Source organism: Patagioenas fasciata, chromosome 4 (genome assembly GCF_037038585.1).
Source record: "Patagioenas fasciata isolate bPatFas1 chromosome 4, bPatFas1.hap1, whole genome shotgun sequence".
Classification (NCBI taxonomy): Eukaryota; Metazoa; Chordata; class Aves; order Columbiformes; family Columbidae; genus Patagioenas; species Patagioenas fasciata.
This window is the reverse complement of record NC_092523.1, coordinates 16,947,243-16,969,284: the sequence shown is the minus strand read 5'-3', so window position 1 is coordinate 16,969,284 and position 22,042 is coordinate 16,947,243. Positions and strand designations below refer to the sequence as shown.

The 22,042-nt window shown below is 38.0% G+C and overlaps 1 protein-coding gene across 7 annotated transcripts in view; it reads left to right on the top strand.

Moving 5' to 3' along the window:
- Positions 1-607: 607 nt before the first annotated feature.
- Positions 608-22,042, top strand: part of TAPT1 (transmembrane anterior posterior transformation 1) — a 47,215-nt gene continuing 25,780 nt past the window's right edge. The window contains exons 1-6 of one of the 7 annotated variants that reach the window (XM_071807330.1): positions 760-877; positions 3,183-3,439; positions 4,781-4,866; positions 5,571-5,701; positions 9,940-10,058; positions 14,965-14,988. In XM_071807330.1, coding sequence (XP_071663431.1) covers positions 5,675-5,701; positions 9,940-10,058; positions 14,965-14,988 — 170 coding nt within the window. In that variant the 5' untranslated portion in view covers positions 760-877; positions 3,183-3,439; positions 4,781-4,866; positions 5,571-5,674. The other 6 variants (XM_071807331.1, XM_065836997.2, XM_071807332.1 and 3 more) reach the window with 6 other exon arrangements.

The following is a 22,042-nucleotide window of genomic DNA, read 5'->3' as shown; positions in this document are numbered from 1 at the left end:
AGCTCCAGGGGAGCCACACGGCCACAGCACACGGTCCTTGGCATGGGTGGGCCGGGCAGCAGCGGCTCCTTCCAGAGGCCGCTGGTGGGCAGAGCCAGGGGCTCCGGCTGTGACCTCAAGTGCCCAGTGTCTGACACGTTATGTTACTGAAATCTTGTTGGCTTTAGGGTTAATAATTCACCTCTTGCTTTCCATTTTCAAACAAGGTCTTTATTTGCATGGTGTGGGATAGATTAATCGCGTTATTTGCAGTTGTTTTGGGCCACTGTTCCCCGGTTAACCCGTGTGGCAGGTGACACCGTGACCTTTGCACACTTGGTTTTTATCACAACGTCAGACAGCCCGCTAGATCTCTCTAACGTTAATACATTTGCGCCCAGTGGTGTCAATAAGACCAGAGTAAGCATCGCGGCGGAGCAGAAGAAGGCGCCGGGAGGAGGTGAAATGAGGCGGACCCAGCCCGGCCCCGCCGGGTCCCGGCACGCACACAGTTAACGGCGGCAAGATGGCGCTGCGCCGGCCGCGCCCCCGCCCCCCACGCCGGGCCCTCTCGCGGCGGCCGGCCCGCGCCGCTGTCGCGCGGTGATGAGTCACGGGCAGGGGCGCGGCGTGGCGCGCGGCTCGGGGGCGCTGCTGCGGGCGGCGAACATGGCCGGCGTGGCCGACGCCGCTGCGCCGGGCAGCGGCGGGGACGGGCGGCGCGGCGGCGCACCGGAGCAGCAGGACAGCGGCCGGGGCGAGCCCAAGACTCTCTGGGGGAGCAGCGAGCCGCGGCCGCCTACCGCCGGCCCGGGGCAGCCGTCTCCGCAGCAGCGAACGGAGACGCTGGGCTTCTACGAGAGCGACCGGGGCAGGAAGAAGAAGCGGAGCCTCTCCGGTGAGCGAGCGGCGGCGCGGTGGGCGGCCTCCTCCCGCGAGGGGCGAGTGGCGGGCAGCGAGATCAGCGGGGCTGGGTCGGTCCCTACGGGAGACCGCGGTGGCCGCCGCGGTGTTGCCCCGGGCCGGGCGGCGCCTCCGGGGCGCGTCACCAGCGCTGGTTCCGCACAGCGCCGGGCGGCCCGGCCCGCCGGGGGGCCGCGGTGGGTGCCTGAGGCCGGGCTGAGAGCGCCCGGCCGCCCGCCTGGGCGAACTTCGGCGAGCGACTTCAAAAACTGCGCCGGGCTCTGGCGGGTCAGCCCTGAGCGGCCGGGCGGGGACCGGCCCCGCCACCTTCGCTGCCGCTTCGCTCCCGGTCCTCAAGTTTAGTCAGCGAACTCACCCGTGTCAGGGAAATAAAGCCCCGGGGCGGCTGGTTGTGTCCCTTCTTTCCACTCCTTCGCGTGCAAGAACGGGGAGCAGGGTCAGTGAAGTCCCTGTGCCCTGTCACGCAGCACGTTAATCGCCAGGAGGTTGTTTAACGACGGGGCATCATCCATCCGAGTGTTGCGCGTTAAAGCCGAATCTCAGGTTGTTAAAATCCGCACCTGCCGTGGAGTTGCCGCGGGCAGCGTGTCGCACGGCGGGTTTGGGCAGGAGCAGAGCGGTTCAGACCCGGGTCCTGCGTTCCCTGAGCCCCCGGCCCGGGGGCTGCAGGATCCCTGAACTTTGGTGCTGAAGTACGAGAAGTGTTTCCTCGTCTTAATGTTTGTTACGTACACAGAGCTGTGAGTCAGTAGTCTTTGCCTGTACTGCTGAAAGTAACGGTGCTGTTAGAGCCTTGAAGTTGTATGCACGTTCTTAGAAGTCTTTTAAACTAAGTGTAGTTTACTGGCGGGATTTCGTAGGGAAAAAATAAGGGAAAATGTCTTGGCTTTTGCTAAAACCTGCAGCTATATTTGCGTTTACACTCAAACTGCCAATTTCGATTACTACAGAGTAATTTTTGAAAATAGCCCTGCATTTTTTGTTAAGTATTGTCACTCAGTGCAGCAGGGCTGATTTAGTGTTGATAAGGTTGCTTTATTAGCACCATATTCTTGAGTGGCTTGCTGAAAAAATCTGGAAAGTGCTCAAAGTGGTGTCCAAATTTGCCGGCTTTCTTGCCTCGGTGTTGGCTTGAATGTGATAGCATAGGTCCTACCAAATAGGGAAAAAAAAAAAAAAACAAAAAACAAAAAACAACAAAAAACACCACACACCTGCCAACAATTCAGTGCTTTTCTTCTAAGCTTGACAAGTGCTGTATCCCTTTTTGACATGCTTTGACCTAGGACTTGCAGCATCATTGACTACACTTCTGTGGTACTGATGAAGTAAATGTAATTTCCATTGCTTGATTGTAGTATTATGAATTGCTTTGTGGTGAAAAAAACAATGGGCAAGATACATACTGATGTGCCTGAAAGATAGCTGAACAAATAACTTTTTGAAAAGTAGGGAAATAAGAAATTCACACACACACACACACACCCCCAATAGCTATCTTCCAACTATTGATTTTAAATTAAAAAATAGTTACAATTCATTGGTGCTCTCTGACTCTTCAGGACAAGAAAACATAAGAACAGGCTTCTTGATAGAGCAACTAAAAATTCTAACTCATCTATCAGTAGTAATATGTTACATGGTGAACAGAAGTAGGGTTTTTTCAAGGTGGTAAAGCAGGATCAGTACAGTACAGAGAAGTTGTTTAGCGGAAAAGGAAATACTTGTTTTTGGAAACAGTATTGTGCTGTTGTAGTCTTGATTGATTTGAGTGTTCATGAGAGAAGTGTCTATTTAGGACTGACAGAAGTGAAGTATCTGGAATTGTTCCATTTAGGATTGAAGTTACAATTATATAGGGATAAAAAATTATTGAGCGGCGGTATGTTTCACATTTGCACAAGTTTTCCTCTCCGTTTCTGGTTAATGGTTATCCTTTGTGTAGCTGTGCATTGAAGTATAACTTAGGTAAATCATTATCTTTTTACCTTTAAGGAATTAATAGCCTTTTATGTTTTGAAGATGCTTGTGCTTTTCAGTCCTGATATGGGGAGATAAATGAAAATACTTCAAGCACTGAGTATGCTATCAGAACAGTTGAAACTTAGGCTACAGTCTGAAGTAGGGAAGGAAGTTGAAGTAGAAATTGGAGTGTTTACTTATATTAAAAAAAAAATGATGCTTTGATAGTGGAATTAAGCAGTTTCTCAGATGATTTTTTGCTCTGTCCTGCATTAGTGTCTCATCGTGTTCTTTTGCTTACTGTGTTTTTCCTACAGGGTCAGCCACTGATCTGTTTCACAGCTGGCACAGAACTAGGGCTGATGCTGGGTGGCAGTAAATGCTCAGAAAGGAGCTGGCTGAGTGTCTGTGCTTCAGTGCATCCCCTGTCACTGAAGAGATTGTTTTGCAGTCACAGTCTGGAGCTTGTGTATTGATCAACCTCGGTCATATCTGGGGCTTGAAAGTCTGGCCAGGTGGAAGAAACTTAGAATAATTTGTTTTTTAACAATAGGCCCATCAAAGTTTGTGTGAGGTAAGAAGGAGTGGGAACAAATAGCTCTTTAGTTAGAATCATAGAATATCTCAAGTGGGAGGGGACCCAAAAGGGACTCCGTGGTGGTTGCCCATATGCATGCATTTACTTCACAGGAAACTTCGGTTGTTTGAGATGAATTATCTTTAAGTTAGAGAAGGTCAGTCATCTGGGATGAAAGAAAATACACCTGAGCAGTTAACAGAGTAGCTAATTTGTGTGTTTATAGCTGATGTTATCTCTTTTGACTTTTTAAGAAAGAAATGGGAAAAACAAAAAAGTTACAAGTGATAGTGTTGCAAAGGAAGACTGCAGAAAACAAGTTTGCAAGAGATCTGAACAATGATTTAGTGGTGTGAACTTCTGCCTTATTTCAGTGGAGTGAACTTCGATTGAAAATTTATGTGTCAATATTAGTTTTTTACTACTCATTAAACTACATGTTTCTGTTTGTTTTAAAATAAATACCTTTAAGGTTTACAGTAGCTTTGACCTACTTACTAGAAGTGGTTCAGTAATATATACATCATCAAAATTGCTATCTAAACAAGCTCATACAGGGAAAAACTGTTCAGTGCACATAGTTTAAAGCAAACCGTTATTTAAACAATTTATTAACAATACATAATTAACCAGCAGTTGGTGAATTATATAGCTGCGATCAGTATTGGCAACATGAAAAAGCATAATTCTAGACACAGACAGAATGTTAATGCGGCACTACAAACTTCAAAATGCCTATTTGTAGTTCCCACAAGTTCTAACTGTGCTCTTCACATGTGCCCTGTGCCCAAAGCGCAGTGTAGGCTACAAGCACACCCTGCCTCTTCTCCTCCTTTCGTACTTCTGTTTGGACTAATTCCTTCTTTGCTTTAAAACTTTGTAATTCTCTGGCTACTCTTTCAGCTAATGGTCAGCAGCATCTTCAATGTGATGAATATTGAGAAGCCACTTTCTCAGACAGTGTTGGGTGGGCTCTTTACGTCTACCATCTATACCTGCATTCCTGTCTTTAACAGCTGTTCCCTAGGCTGTTTTGCTTAGGCAGTGTTATGCAGCCTCTTTCTCCCCCCAAAAATGTTGAGCATTGTACCATGCAAGGTCCATTCCCTGCTCCCCCTTTCCCACTAGTACTTGCTAAGGCTTTGGCTAAAATCTGAATTTACTGTTTGTGAGCATGTTCATGTGTAATGATAAATGCATTGCAGCTTTTCACCTATCTGTCTAGATAAGTGATTTCCGTCTTTTGAATGTTGTGTGTACGATGAGAGTTTCTATTTTTAAATGCCAATAATAACCAGAAATGTTGAACTTCATTGTAGTGTTCTGTCACTTCTGCAGTGTTACCAAGAGGTGGCAATGTCAGACCTTACCAGTGAGGGTTGAAACTTAAGCTCAACCTCGTCATGCTGACAGCCTGGAATTTCGTAATTATAATTTCATATTTTATTTCCTTTTGCAAGACTACTCTCTGCAAAGTCTTTTTTTGGAAGCTGTATGAGTTGACTAAATATAGGTAAATCAACCTTCAGCTTATTTGTCGACAGCCATTAAAATGCAGGTCTATACATGCTTTATGGTTTTTTGGTCTTGAAAGACTTTGGTCTGATCATCAAATAATCACCATGCTTGTACTGTGTGTGCACTGAATCACTTGGGATCGAGTATCTGTGAATGTTTTGATCTTACAGAAAGTTGTTCTTTAAAATAAAGAACAAGTTGCTAGTGTTGCTGAGGGTGGAAAATAGCTTTTAAAAAAGTATAGCTTAGAAAATTTAGGAAGACTGTCAGTACATTAAGGATTAGATCCACTCAACATATTGCATTCTGTAGAGCTGCTTTGAGTTATGTTTTGGAGAACTGGGATGTCTGATGCAAATGGTTGCTGGGAATTGTGGCTTGTTTTGTTTGTTGGGAGACAACAGGGGAATGGGAGAACATAGGACTTGCTTCTCATATAGCTCCTGCCATACCAAGTTATTTGATTTTCTTGTTACTATCAGCAGAAACCTTCTGGGTTAGATGTGATGTAAATGAGGCATGGAACAAGTAACAAAAACATAGCAGTCTTATCACTCTTTGGGAGTTAATGCCTGAAGTGTCTTCTGCTTATATGTGTTCCTGAATGTAGATCTTTCATTGCTGAGATTCATCAGTGCTGAGCTAACAAGAGGTTACTTCCTTGAACACAATGAAGCAAAATACACAGAGCGGAGAGAAAGAGTGTACACGTGCATGCGGATACCAAAAGAACTGGAAAAGGTGAAGTATTCTTTAAGATTTGTTTGAATTTAGAGATTAAATCTGTTGCATTAAGTTACTTAAATATCTATTTTCCAAACACTTCTGCTACTAAAAAAGATTTAAGCATTTATAATTATTAATTTTCAGTGTCAGTAACCCGTGGTTTCAGGAGTTTTGCCTGTGTTTGCTTGTTGCTGGTGGCAACTCATGGCCACTTATATATGTTACTAGCAGATAGCAGAGGCAGACATGACTGATTTTCAAGTCTAGATGATGATAAATTAATTCAAATATAAAGACATTGCTGATCCTGAAGTGAATAGTCAAGCAAAAGAAAACTGTTTACCAAAATATGTAATTTTAGACTTTAAAAAAAAAGTGTTAGGGATTTTTCCAGTATAAAATGTTTTGAGGGTGGGAAGATTTTGGTCCTTTAAAAAGATGGTGTTGGATGAGTTTCTGTCGAAGGTTTTTGACTTGATTTTCACAGCCTTCTTTTTTGTTTCTTGCCACTGTTTACCACATCTTCCCTCTCTGTCCCAGGACTATGGCCCTTTCTGAGGCATTCCTGCCACCTCCCTTGTGTTAGCTCAGATATAGTTCTGGCCCTGCAGTGACCCAAGTTCCAGTGCTGTAATACATTACAGAGAGTTCTGTTCTGGCCTAAGCATTTTGAAATGCTGTAGGAGAGGGTGTCGGTTTTGCAAGGCAGCAGGGATATGCTCAATGATGAGAAGGCAACATTGGTAAGGTTTGGCTAGGCTGCAGGGTGACAACATTAAAAGTTATATTGCTAAAATTCTCCAAACTTCTAGGGAGGAAGTTACACAGTAGGGCTACACCAATTAAACTTCTGTTGAAGGAAGAGTCTTGTTTCACTGTTCCTTCCACTTCGGTCTCTTGCCTATGCTGCCTGTTGCATGAGCTGTGGTGCTTATTGGACCATCCTCAGTTAAATCAGCTCATAATTTGGCAGTGAATGCTTCACTTTTCTTAATCTATTTGTTCTTTGCTGGGATAGTGAGCCAAATTGCTCAGCCAATATTCTTGAGGATCCAGAGCTGGCAGAAGGAGAGCTGGATACTTTGGAATAGGGCTGGAAAGATGAAAGAGCAGTAGAGGAGGGAGGCAGAATAGGAGACCCTTTGTCAGGTTCCCCCTTCAGTATCATTAAATTAATTCTTGGACCATGATGAGACCTGGTTTTACAAAAATAAATTCCCAGTTAGTTACCACAGAAAATCACAGTATGGATGAGATTGTGGTGGACCTCTGGAAATTATGTAGTCCAAGCCCTTGCCTAAAGCTGCATCACAACAGGTTGCTCAGGATGAGATCCAGCTGGGCTTTGAATATCTCCATGCGTGATGTCTTAGCATCCTCATTGTTCACCCATTCCAGCTTACGGCAGAATATTCCAGTTCTGGTAGAGTCTCAGTTGAACAATATAGCAATTCTACATCATCTCTGTTGTAATTATGTAGACTAATAGGTGCCATCTCCAAGTCACAGAGTATTCTGAAGGATCATCACCACAGATTCCCAATCAAACTTTAAGTACTCAAGAATAAGCGAAGGCCAACAGTCTTTTATAAATGAGGTTGATGCTGCAAGTGGTTAGAATGATGAGTTTTGCATAGTAAATCAAACTGGAGGCTGTACTTTGAGTGAATATGAAACTGAGTAATAAGCAGATAGATTTAAAAAGTGATAGTCATCTTTTTACAGAGATATTAAATAAATTTGTTAGTGCTTTGCATGGGCTTAGTCCAGGTTAGTATACATATTAGCTATATCAAATTGAATCATACTTGTTGAAAAACTGGAAAAAGTATGAAGGTGAACACCTAGAAAGCAAACTAAATTGTATACAGATCATCACCTATTGCAGGAATCACTTGATTCTGTAATTCAAAGGTCTGCTTAGTTGAAATAAAGCATGTGACACATAAGGAAAGGAAGAGAATTTTCATAATGGCTTGTATTGTTTACTAACTAGTAGTATAATTACAGACTAGGAATAAAAATCATAGTTGGGTAGAGTGAGAATAAACTGGAATAAATTTATTAAAACCTTATATCAGGAGATATTCTTCAACGTGCACTTATTACATGTGCATAATTTTAAACTGGGATGTGATGCTAAAAGGGTAATATTTTTTGTTGTTGTTATTCTGAATATTACTTTTTTATTTAGAGAAGCTAGGTAATCTTTAATATAAGCACTACTTCCACTTGAGCTTTTTGTACCGTTTGAGTGGAAGCTCTTAATTGTAATAGGTTATTTTTACTGCATGAAAAGGTAGTCTATATTCCTGCCATCTTAAGGGAACACTTGTCAGTTGATCTCAAAATGAAACTTAGTGCTCTTTTGCTAAAATATGATTATGATGATTGAAAAACTGGTAGCTTCTCTGTTAGCTCCTCGGTATCTGAAATGTAGCAGGAAAATTAAGGTTTACAGAAATGGGTGGAAGGTTCAGTTCTGATTATATTTCAACAGGTGCACATAAGTGTGCAAGTGCAATGTTGTAAAACATTAAGAAAATGAGGACATTAAACAGTAGTTACAAGTATTAACGCAGGCTTATGGAATGGGAAAAAACGTGATAACACTTAGAGAAAAAGTCTGTCTGAATCAAAAAGAAAATGCAGAATTGTTTTCTAGATTTTAAATATGTCCTCAAATAATTCAGGGGCAAGATGATAGGCTATCTTGTTTGGTTTGTTTTTTTTTTTGTTTCTTGGGTTAAGGAGTTAGTAAGTCATCCTCAGTGTTTGATAACTTTTAAACCATATGCTGAATATACAAAGAAATGGATAACTTGATGGCATATTAAAATGCAGTGCATAAGTTCATCCATTATTTATAACCACTGCTCCCGATAATTTTGAATAACTCTACTGAAACTTTAGAAAATGGTACTAGAGGTGAATGAGTGAATATCAGGAAGCAGACTGTGGTGTCCTGATGGTATTGAAGTACAGACTGCAAAATTGATAGAAATAGTGTTAGAAGGGAAAGCAACAGCTCAGAGATTATAACAGTGCTCTTGTGCCTGAGTCAGTCATCTGGTGTGGCTCATGGGTCCATGTACCAGGGTGTACTCCCTGGGATTGCTTTCAGAGGTACAAGGACACTTGAGGAGTAAGTGAGAGAAAGGTACCTGTCAGTGACAGTATCTCATTGGACATTGAACTGGCTGCTGCACAAGGTAACAGAGAAGGTGTTTTGAAAGGCAAAAGTATTGTGGGAAATAAAAGTAACTTACTTGTTCTTTGGTTTACTTTTTTTTTTTCTTTCTCCCCAAACCAGCGTCTTTCACATCAGCAATAGATGCAACTTTCACATGTCACAGCTTATCTGTCATGGATATCTAGGCCTGCTTAGATTTTTGCTAGTCCTAACCATCTAGCCAGTTAAGCTTGCCTTTTTAGGTGATTTTCCTTGCAGCAAAAACACTGGCTTCTGGTCTGACAGGCATAAAAGTATATGCCTAGAGTCCCATTCAGGTAAATCTTAGATTCAAAGAGCAGATAAAGGCATGTAATGTGAGGGGGAGTCTGGTACATAAGAGCTTTCTGATCACAGAGTTTAGGTCCAGTTTAATTACCATAGAGTTGCTTGGCTTGTGGCTATAATGAAATTGCTTTAACTGTTCCTGTAAGTTAAGGATAAAGCATTTAAACTGAGGGCAACTGAAAGTTTACATCTTTATATTGTGTTCTTTGTATGAACAAGGTGGATGTTATCTGAAGGAGAACTAACACAGCTGTAATTAGCTATGGAATAGAAAACTAACATGGTAAAAAAAAAAAATAGTAAGAAAAAAAGCATATTAAAAAGGACTTAGGCAAAAAATGGCTGTGCACAGGTGTACACAGCTCAACATTTTTTTCAAAGGTTAAAACCATTCTCTTTTCTAACCTTAGAGGAAAGTCACCATTAGAAAATGAGCTACAGTTACATCCAAGTGCAATTCATCCATCCAATAAAGACTGAGTTCAGTGAGCCATGGAGGTCTGCAAACGCCTTGCTGCTTGGACCTTGTGGTGCAGAATTTTTGCTGAATAGTCTTCCAAGTGTATAGCATCTTATTTTTATTACAGTTCAGGTGATTGAATAAGTGAGAACATTGTACTTATTTGGTTAATTAGTCTTATGTAAAAGTATTTTTCGTATAATAATTCTTTATAAACTTTGTGTAGCTCTTTATAAACTACTAACATACTTCTGTTTTATTTTTGTAATTTAGTTGATGTTTTTTGGAATCTTTTTGTGCCTGGATGCTTTTCTGTATGTATTCACCCTGCTTCCTTTGAGAGTTTTTCTGGCAATGTTCCGGTTCATCACTTTGCCTTGCTATGGCTTACGGTAAGTTGATTCAAGGGAAAGGTGTTAATACCCTTAAATAATGGACTCATAAAATGTTTCTCTATTCACCTGTGTGCTTGATTTTATAGCCTTTCAGGGCCATTTGAACTAATGACTTCTTCCACTGTAAAATAGAAGTTTTGGCCTAAACTAGCCAAAGCAAAGGTGTGTGGGACACCTTTAAGTTTTGCCTACAGTCGCTAACTGTCATCGTTGTTTCCTTCAGACACAACAGTTTGATAACAGCACCAATTAGGCATATTCAGGTTAGTAAAGGACAGAGATGTAACATTACCCTGTAGTTTTGTTCTTCTAACTGCCATCTGTTTGAACAGTGTGGTAAGATTTCTTAGACTCGAGTTAGTGGCTTGGCTCATGTCTTTTGATATACTCTCTCATATTGAAACAAAATTTTTATTACAGCAAAAGTTCTGCTTGTTTCCACAGTAAGCTGCCCAAAGGATAACTCTATAAAACATGTTATCTTCTCTCTTTCAAAGAATCTTAAGAGAGTAGTTGGATGGAACTAACTAATCAGAATAATGTTATGAATTTTAGATCTTAACCCCTTACTTTTTTGTTTAGATCAATACTAAGAGGAATTTGCTAATACATAGGATATTTTTGTTTGCCTTTGTGACATAGACATCAAAAATTGGATAAAATTTATTTCCTTGTGAAAAGTTGCTACTTCATGGTAAAACTGATTATGTGAGCCTGAAGAGTAGCCTAAAAGAAATGGAATATTTGTATTGATGGTGTGATTTTTTTCCTTGAATAAATTAGGATTTCAGGGTTTTCATTCTGGATTTCCCCAACCTTTACATTAACTTATAGTAGCTGATTTATTTATTTAATTTTAAGTCTTTTTTGCTTGCATTACGTTATTGATAGTTTTATATGTGAAGTGCATTTAGATACATAGTTTAGAATGCATGTTCTGATTAGAGCAAACGCTAGTCTAATTACATAAGAAATAATATTTTAGAGTGTAGTCTGAAGCTGAAATGTTTGTACTTGGTGATGCTTAACATAGGCACCAGGTGGCAGTCTCCGGTGTTTTAGTGTGGTGTTAATTTTGTGCTGAATCTTAGTTTCATTATGTTAAAAGGGTTTTCCTAGCTGTGTAAAAGATATGACAGCTATTTAGTTTTAACCTGATGGCGAGTAAAACTCTATGCCTATTTGTAAATATCTGTATGGGTGCTACTGCTAAAATATTAAAATTCAGGTAGATGTAAAGGATTTTAATCTATCATTTGGATCCCACTACTTTTTTCTGTTTAAAAAGTGTTCTTCCTTGTTTGTAAACAACATTTTGCTTTTAACAAACAAGTTTTCTGCTCTTCTGAAGTTACAGTTAAAAATTTGAAAAACCAATTGCTGGTTTGGGGTATTCAGTGTGCTGAAGAAAGCAACATGGGATATACCATACACACTCACACATGTGTCTGTGTATATATATGTACACACACCTGCAATGTTAAAACTTAGTCTGCTTGCTTGATATTATTTTTATTATGTAAGGCAGGTTAGAATCCAGTTTAATCTATTCTGTGCTAACTTTATAGTGTTATCAGGCAAGATTCAGTGAAACTGAAGTCCTCTTGAGTGAAGATGGCTTTGTTTTTCTAACAACTTCTGAAGCAATTTATTTTGCCACAGTTTCGTCAAATGTTTATGGAATTCATTTCCCTAGAACAGGTGTGCAAAACTCATTTTCACAGGGGGCCACATCAACCTCGCAGTTGCCTTCAAAGAGACAAATGTAATTTTAGGACTGTACAAATGTAGGAGTAGTAAAATGAGTTTGACACCTCTGCTCTAGAATCTCTTTATTTGTTCACTGCTTGAGGCTTTGTCTAATTCATTAATGTTTTAATGTTGGTGGCTTTTTATTGAATGGTTCACAATTCATGTTTATGTAATGGAATGTTTTCCAGATGTAATGATTCTTATTTCCAAATGTTCAGAGCTTATGCTTTGCTTTTGGGGGGGCCGTGGGGGAGTTATCCTGATTTGATTTGTTATGGCAAAAAAGATTTGGAATTTTGTTCTAGCTCAGGAAATATCTTTTTATGTGTTTGTAACAAAATAGAGTTCAATAGGTAAGACATCTGTAATTACAAAAGGTACTTGCAAAGCAGGTGGCTGTTTATCTTTTAGGTCGCTCTTCCTCACAAATGTCGAGTAAGTGTTGAGAAACATGACCAGTTGTTATTTGAACCTGCCACATCATATTCCATTCTGTGCAGTAAATAAAAGTGCTCCTCCCTTCATCTTGACTCTTTTTCTCAACATCTCAGTGAAATGATTCAGCAGTGACTGTTTTATCTCCCTTCTGGTTTACTCATCAGTTCATTTAGTTCCTCATAATTCTTTCTGCTCTTTTCAATGTAGAAAAGATTGTATTACCCATTATTTCTTTAAAACAATAAAACTACATCCTATGTAAGGTGAGCTAATTCCTGTCTATGATATTGTGTGCAGTGCTTAAATGTAGGGGGAGCGCTTTATAGCCTCTTCTACATGGTTTAATATTTGTTATACAGAGCTCTGAAAGGGAACAAAGAGTAATGTATCTTAAAAAAAATTGTTTCCGTTTTCTGCTTAGACAGTGTAAGTGCTTCAGTTTGCTAAATTGTCATTCCTCGTCATTTGATCTTTCATATTGAGTACATTTGGTTCTCTGTGTCTGTCAGAACTGTAGTGGTGTTAACATAGCTATTTTAGAGAGACACTAGAACTTTGAAAACTTCAGTCAGAAGAATCTAAGATTCTGTCATTAAGTAAACTAAGCTGCTGGTTAAATTACTGTGATCAAACTGGCAGAGGCTAAGTCATCAGATTGTGGTGGTTTTGGCAGGTGCAACTTCATTACTGCTATGCTTTGCAAATAGTAGGGTGCTCTTAAAAAAATAACTTCACAAAATTAAATTGCATCTTCTGAAATTACAAAAAAAAATCTGCTCTGCTGTAATTTCTTCCAAGTCAAGGAAGTTTCCTAAATTGTTCTTGTATAAACTATTCTCATTTTATTAAAATATTCGTTGACAACATAAAAGCCCGTACTTTGCTGGAACACCAAATCTAAGGCAAAGAGGGAAGTGGACCTGGTGGAGTTCTCTTCAGAATTGCAGTCTTTGATGATGGGCTTCTGAAACTATCTGTGCTTAAAAGGTACTGTTTTCTTTAACAATTAAGACACATTTTTTATTAATACCTCAGACCTGGAGATTCTGGGCAGGTTAATATCTCTGCTTGTTTTGAAACCTTTTATAGAGCTCAATTTTTTTCCTTGAAAATATTTTTGCACACTGATAGAAACTCTCATGGGAATGTGGAAAAGCTTTTCTGTGTTGTTTGAAAAACACCAAAAGCTAAAATTGCATGTTAGTGAAACTCTGATGGGACTCCCAATTAAATGACATTTAAAGGCATTTTACATCATGTCCACGAAGCAAGTAAGGACTTATTGTGGAAAGTGAGATACTTTTTTTTTTTTCCTATGAATACTAGCTTTCTTGATAAAATACAGAAGTAGATTAAGAATTTTCTTATATGGGAAGATTGATTGACAAGATCTTTACATTTCTTCCATATAGAAATAGCTGCAGATTATAAATGTGTTCTGTGTTGGGTTTTTTTTTGTTTCTATTATCTTCTCCCTGATATAAGTGTATTAAGTCCTGTCAGGAATAACATCATAAACTTCAGTTATATTATATCTACCTCTTAAAATTCCCATTGTCCTCCTGTGAAATCATCGACTTATGCTTTTCAATAGGAAATAAATAGAGCAGCATTACTTCAAGATAGAAAGCGGATAAAGAAAGAATACCAAGGGGAAAAAAAGACAAACCAGAGCGAATATACTGGCATTCTAATTCTGGACGTTATTTCTGCATATTATCAGGTTATTAAATAAATTTGAACCTATGTTGAACACTTATTCCCAAGCCTGGTTTTTTTTCCTAAGGGCTATAGCTGTTAAATTTATAAACTTCCAATTGTCTGGTTAATTTAATTGAGAAAGTAGTGCACCTGTCCACCAAAATGTGTAGCTTTCCACCAGGCAAAACAAAGACAGGTACATTCAGTATTTTCTGTCAAGTAGTCCTTTCTCCTTTCCATAACAGCGCGTAGCGTAGCGACATTACAACCTTCTCTTTCTTTCTTTCTTGTAAATCAGACCGAAGGGAAGAGCACTTTCACTTCCTTTATAGGATGGAATGTGGTGTCACAGGGATTCCTCCTTGGTGAGTAAATCCTGGTTTTCTTTTTCCTTTTATGCTGTCAGCCAAATTCACCCATCTACATGTAATCAGTAAAAAGACTGATTACAAATGGATAGTATAGCTGAATTAACCCACGTACTTCAAAGGAGAGACCAACACTTAGTTTTAACAACCAACACATGAAATTGATGTGGTGCTGTTCACAGTAGGTTTATTTTCGTATGTGACTTCACATCATTGTGGAAACGGTTTGTGATCTTAACAGATTTAAAACATTTTTTATGTAGAATGCCTGTGGACCAGTTTGACCCAATTTAAAATAGGATCTCTTGGAAGAACTGTAGCCCCTGCTGTACTTAGAGTGCCTTAAGCTTTTTTGCATTTATTCCAAGTAGTGCTTCAGTGAAGTTCATAGCTGTATTTTTGCGTGTACTTCAAGCAGTTTTTTGTAATGTTTAATGTGAATTATGGGGAGTTCTGAAAGTTCATTGCCAGGTGTCTTAGACTTAAAGTTGATTCTCTGCATAATGAAATACAGGACTTCAGCGTATGTTCGTTTACTGACTTCAGTTATAGTTGATTCTGTTATTAAAAAAGTAAAGTTAATGAAAGCTAATGCTAGTTGTCACTTATTTGAAACCTCATTTTTTTTATTTATTTTGAGACAGCTCTCATCGGGGCCTAACAGCAAGGTTGGTTTTGTTTCATTCTTAGCATGGTCTCGTGCTGTGTTGTGTGCATGTAGAGGCTTTTTATTGTTTGAGAAATGAAATGCCATCTAATCTTGGCAAACTCAGCTCTCTGTATCTTAGAATTCTTTGTTTTGGACATATTTTTATCAGCACTTGGTCTATCCATCTCACAGTTTTTGCAACAATGAAGTCCTGCGTACTGTAAACTGGATCTCTTTTTAAAGTCTCAAAATGGTTATTAGATTTGATCAAAATAACTTTTCTTCCTGAATCCAAACTTAATTCCAAACTTGAGCATAATTGTAGGAAAATATTTCCAAGAGATCATTTTGCACATTTTGAAAATTCTTAATGTGTGTCTTTATGGTCAAGTGTGCCCTTCAGACAAACTCACTTGTCTTTTGTTTTCCATGGCATTTTTGCTTAGTATGTTAACAGGAAAATATCCCTTTGTGTTAATTGAATAGTTCTTCTTAATGCTTCATATAAGATTAGAAACCTATGATACTGTAGTTCATTAATGAAGGACACTTTGAAGAATTAAGACTTTGATCAAGGCTAAATATCTACATGTAAAACAACATTCCACGGTTCAGTTTTCATACAAGTACTTAAGATGTAAAAATGGAGAAAGAAAAGATATCTTAAACAAAACTTTAACTAGACCACCATTTCACTAACTGAAGTATATTATTAATATAAACCCTAGTGGTTTTCTAACATTTTCAGTGTTCATGTTGAATAAGTAGTACAGTTACAAAAGGTTTGCTGTAAAATTCTCACTTGAACTTGTAACCTCAGTGCTAAAAAGATTAATTGCATTACTAGACAAAAAATAAACCTTTATAAATGAAAAGGGTTTTTAAATAGTGTAAAGTACAATAGCATTTGTAGAAATAATACTATTATCTTAAGAGTTTATAAATGTATATGTATACAGGTGGTGAAGTTAATTATTTTATTACAGTTAAAAATATCCATCTAAGGCATTATTACAGTGATAGTGTATTCGTATCTTTAAATTACCACATATGTGAATCAGCATTGGAAGTATTTTCTGTTCTAACTGTGAAGGAGTAATTGTTTAGAGTAATCTGAATTGTTTGGATGAGACTACAGTAAAGGAACCAGTTAAAAATGCAGTCATCCTGTTGGACATCTCTAAACTGTAAAATTAAACAAGAAAAATGTCTTTAATTCCTGTTGGTTTAAAACACAAACAAATAACAACAAACACCAAATAAAACCAATAACTAAAAACCAAACAACTCTACGAGGTGACTAGAAAAATATATCTAATCAGACTTGTGAAGATTTGAGGGATGCCAGAAAGCCTGAAAGACAAAAGTAAAGAAGTCATATGATGACATATGACAGTCTGTGCAAAGTTAAGTTTAAAATAATTTATACAGAGTGCTTATGCATTAGAAGCTAAAGTAATGAAGTATTCAGACAAGTATACTTGTTTACAGGTTAGTTTGTATACAATATAGTGAACATATTCATTTTGCGATGATAGTTACTGAAAAGCACAACAGAGACTACTCTAGTGAGCTTTTTGCACTTCTTTCTACATTAAGAACAAATTCCTGTTTGTCCTGGGGCATATTCTGTGTCCCAAATTCAATAAGTAAGGCTTATTGAAACACTTAACACCCGATCTTTGGTTTTTTGGAAGCCAGTCACTTAAAGTTCTGCGTAGCTACTTGTGATTTTTAACACATTAAAGCCAAATATCAGTAAACTGTGATTTATTTTTGATAATGCTCTGCTTAATGTTAAGTAACTTTAATTGTACAGCTGTTGGAACAGAAAAGGAATTGATGGGGTAGATGCCAATACACTGAAAATCTTGAGCCGTTTTTCTTCTGAAAGGAAAGATACTGTGAAATCCAGATGCTCTTCAGTTGGAATAGTCACAGATACTACGTATCAGTAGTACGACTGTTTGTGTGGTCATAGCCCTTGTAAGTGTTTGAACCTCACAGTTTTTTAACCAGTAGATGGAGACAGAACTCTTACTGCTAGTAATATGAAATGTGGATCATGGCCTTTTGGGTATGGTATCAAATAGACATACCTTGAAAATTAGTCAGGTAACTAGTTCCTTAACTTTCACTTGTCTAAGGAGATTGCTTATAGCAATCACTTTTTCACACCAGATTTCTCATTACTGGGTAGTTGGTTTATGTATATCTTGAAATAAGTTTGGCTCTTGATTTTGTTACACTTTCAGTGCATTTTCTTACATGTTACAACTAATCATGAAAAAAGTTAGATTTTGTTGTTGTTCTTAAAATGTACAGAACAAATTAATGAGTAGCCAAAATATTTGGTAGTATTCTAATTTAACAGTATTTTAGTTTTATAGAATAGCAAAATAATTCTTTCTAGCTGTTTATAAAGGAAGACGCTTGCTTTTAGCTAAAGGGAGAGGAGTTACACAGATCCAGTTGTTTTCTAAACCTAGGAAAGACTTGGATTCACACTTACTAAGTGTCTTGAGGTAGACAAACCATGAACTGGAAAGTTTGAAGCATGAGTATTAAACCTTGAGCTTATGAATTCTGTTGTAAAAGGAAATCTTTTCCTGTAGCAGACCAGTTTTCTGAATTCTTGGTTTATGTCAGTTGGTGCACTGTATAAATTTTGCTGTGGTTTCACTTCTAACTGCCTTGAACACTGTGTGATTAGCATTGAGCTCAGCATGCTTCTCATTTTGTTAATTGACTGGAGTGAAAGAGAAGCATCCTGTGGTGGAATAAGGAGGTATAGTAGTAAGGCTTGCACATCACTTGCTTATATTAAAATGAATAATAAGCTGGTATATCCCCTTAGGCATGCATTTATATACTTATATTATTTGGAGACAGAAGGGTTTGATTCAGTGGATGTTTTCTGTCAGTTAGTAGACTTAATGGTAGATGTACCCAAAGGCTGAGAAGTTTGAACATCTTGGTAAGTACACACTGTAGAATGCTGAAGTCCCTGCATGGTTTTTTTATGTTGCCTTAGTTTGCTAGTTAGTGTTACAGTGTGAGAGAGTTTACCTTTAGAGTAATGCTTGGATTTTCACCCTGAATTCATGCAGATTGAAGGATCATCTCATATTTAAACACCTCGGTGTATTCAGCACTAGTAATAGAAAAGCAATAGAAGATTTTATGTAGTGGATAATAGTAAGAATGGATAAGCCTTACTCTCTACTATTAAGGTACTTTGATGTTTGAAGAAGTTTAATTTAAAAATTCCTTGGTAGTCTGGTCTGTATAGCTAAACGTGGGAACTCAAGGTTTAGCATAATGAAACCACTTATAAAATTCTCTAAAGAGCATCTTGGAGAGCATGACTTATAGTAAAAATGTTAGAAGTAATAAATAATGGTAGAAAGTAATTAGGTGAAAGAAAGAAAACCCGCCACCAGAAATCATGTGTCTTAAAGCACATTTGAAAGACAGTCCAAATGAATCCATGTATTTACTGGTTTATGAGATGTGAGAGTTGAAATTTAAATTATATTCAGCTGTGTAATCAGCTAAATTTTGAAACAATTAATATAATATTATTTGCGGGGTCCAGTAGGATATAACTGCATCTTGTGGCCAAACGCTCTCAGTTCACTAAAGCTGGGAAAGTGTTAATATTTAATTCACTTCTATGGTGTTATTGTGTATCTGGGATAGCTTTGAAGAAAAAGACCGACTGATTTCTGTAGAAAGATTCTGCTGCTTGCTGTTTTGTAACTAAGTGTTTAAATATAAAATAAGGTAGTTTTTATGCTCTTTATCTATTTTTTTTTTTTATTATTTTTCACTTATGAGAAAAAGCACCCATAAATAACTTCTTGGCTCCCTACTTTCAAACGAGATATTGAAAATATCAGCACAACACTGTGTTTTTTCTTTTTTTAGAGAATCTGTAGTACTCATGGTGCAGATGAGTACAGCATTATGAATTTGTGTGTGATATTAATCATGAGGTCAGATTACTTGGCGCTCAAGATTGTTCTGAAAGACCTTTCCAGTGTTGGCACTGAGTAGTTACTGGAGACAATAAGTAGAAACATATCTTGAGAAAAATGAATGCAGAAAGTGTAATGGGTAGGCTATGAATTTTTTATAACAGGCATAAAAACACATCAGCCTGCGTGTGTTTATATGTATTAAACAGTTTAATTCAAGGAATAGGAATGATTTGTGACAAATACAGCACATGATCAGGCTCACGTTGGTTCAAGCTAAAACTGCAGTGTTCAGTTCTCCCTGAACACTGACTGCATCATTTCATAACTGCGGGCTTTGCAGTTACTTCTATGTAGTTGCCAAAAGGTGACAAATCATTAGACTTAATCCATTTACTTGATTTCCTTGTCTTTTGTATGAAATAATTATCCCTATCCCATATTATATTCAGAGCCACACCTCGAAATCCTTTCGTAAATATTATTAGCCAGAGCAGAAATGGATTCTGCTGCAGTAAAAGTGCTTTTGTGGGTTTATGCAGTAGTCATATTATTTGTAGACCATAGATTACTTGCCTATTCAGTATGAAGGGGTCTGTCTTAGTGTGCAATGAAGACTGGAATATATTTTAAATGCCAGGTTCTTTCTCTTTTGCTATAAAGCAGTTCTCTGTACTCAACCTTTGCGATAATCCCTTGTACTGACCGGGGGTTAGAGATGCTGACAGCTCTTCTGTCATCAAGCTGAGTAAGGTGGAACTTGTGACGATATTTTTGCAATTGCTTTTAGACATGTGTCTTGAAGTTGTCACAGCATTGGTTCTGCCTCTCATGGGTGAGAAGCACAAGAAGTTATGGCATAACTTTGAATAGAGCACTAATAGACTGTGGTTTTAGTTAAAACATCAGAAAAAAAATGGAAGTGTTTATTGCAGTTTTTTCTAGATATACAGCCTACTGAGAAATAAGATCCAAGTCACTTTGAGAGGTAAAATTCTCTAAAAATGTTATTTGTATATACTTTATTCCACAAAAGATTGATTCCTGTAAGGCACAGCGATCAAGTGCAGTTGATCTAGCCCTTTGGGCAGCCTTTGAATTGAACCATAGTGATATTCGTTTTGTTCTGTACACAGCGCATTCTCAAAATACCTTAGTCTTTCCAGCATATAGGATGCCATGTGTGAGTTTGGATGCACCTTCATATGGCATTTTTCTCCAGAGTTAGTTTTCAGAGTTGAGACCACCTTCAGAAGAGCAGTGGTGCTCTTGGGTGTGTGTTGTCTGTTCTTAGAGTTTGTATTCCCGTGTGATGGTTGCTGTCTGGTTTTCCATCAGCTTCTCCTGAGTTGGTTTCGCTCAAGTGAGTGTAATCAAACTGCTGAAAATCAATGCAAGCAGAAGACTGATGGGGTTAACAGTACAGAATAACTGCAATTTGTGACTGTACTGGTGGTTGGGCATCTTTGATGTTATTTATAAGCTAGAAAACCTTTAACATAGTAACTCTCAGTCTGTATTGATTTGTGGTGTGGACATCAAAGCGTTTGCCTGTGAGAGTCTTTCTGGGCTGCTTCAGAAACTTCATGAACAGGTTCTGCTTACTAGCGCATTTCAACAAGAGGCCATTCCATCATAAAAATCGGTACCTTGCCAAAGTTTTAAAACAGACTTCTGAAGTGGGTGTCTCTTCTAGTCAGGTTTTCTCTACCGGGTACTCACTGCTTCTCTAATGCTGAGGTAGATGTTGGCTGGAAGAATGAAGAAGCTGATTTCTGAGTAACAAATTCTGATTCTCTTTTTCAAATGCTAAGGCCTGACATTACTGTGTGTAGCATGATAATGGCTTTACTGCTTTATCCCAATGTGTTGCAGACTGTGAGTGTCGGCTGGGGGACTCATACTGAAATGACTCTGAATGCACTTCCAAAATTGAAGTAGGATGGAGAAGAAGGAACATGCTGTGTTATTCAGCATATGGGTGGTAGTCATAATCATGTTCTGGTTTAAATCCAATAAACTTTTCAATATACGCTAACATATTTAAATAAGTATAATCATTTAAGTCAGATGTAGTTAAATAGGTCAATAAATTTTCAGAACATAATTTTGCCAGTTGGAGAGGGTGAATTTATTTGTGTGTGTTATGCAAGGGCATAGTCATAGGTTCTTTAAGCAGCAAATACTGAATGTGTTGTCAAATGGACACTTTCACTTCTCTTTACGTTTTTAAATTGATGTTTTCAGTTAAAACTATTGTGGTGGGGGAAAGGAAGAAAATTCATTGAGGCTTTTTGTCAAGGACTTAGTCTGAAATAAAATGTGATGTGGTTACTGTTACTGGATGAATTCTGAGAGCAAGAAAATGTCTCTTAGGTTAAGAACCTAAGGAGGACCAGGTTAAATTCTGTTGTTGATAATAGAATTAATTCTAACACAGATGATGCAGTAAAAGGTGTATAATAAAAGGAGCAGTTACTCTCTGTTCAAAGTGTACTATAAATCTGAAAGTTCTGGAAACTTTCTCATATACTCCTAGAATGAGAATTATCTGTTTCCCATTGTAGCGTGACGCTGTGTGGTTCCATGAGTGTTATGATGCATGAATGCTGTCTTCAGGGCTTTTTTCTTTTGAATGGAAGACAACAAAGAAACCCAAAGTATAACATTCTAGCTCTGATGTTGTACTTAAATAGAATGAGTCAGGTAGCTGGGATTTTTATCTTTCTGTGGGGTCTGTGGAATGTCTTGACTCCCAGAGGTCATAAGTAACTGTTTGGATGCTTTTTAATAACAGCATGAATTTTTATCAACTTACTCTATATTTTTTTTCTAAATGTGTATCACTTTATGGGAGCATTGTATAATCTCTGGATAACCTAGTCATTTAAGAAAACATAAAATGAAAATTCATGACTTGCGCTCTACTAACTGCTTCTGACTTTTTTGAAACATCAACTTCTGCAAAAACCTTTCAGTGTATATTAAAAATGAATGCATGTAATAGAAATTATTTCTCTGGTTTTTGATATTTAATTCTTAAATAATCTTTTGATTTAATCTGAAGGCTCTTTAAATGCCTTACATCTTATT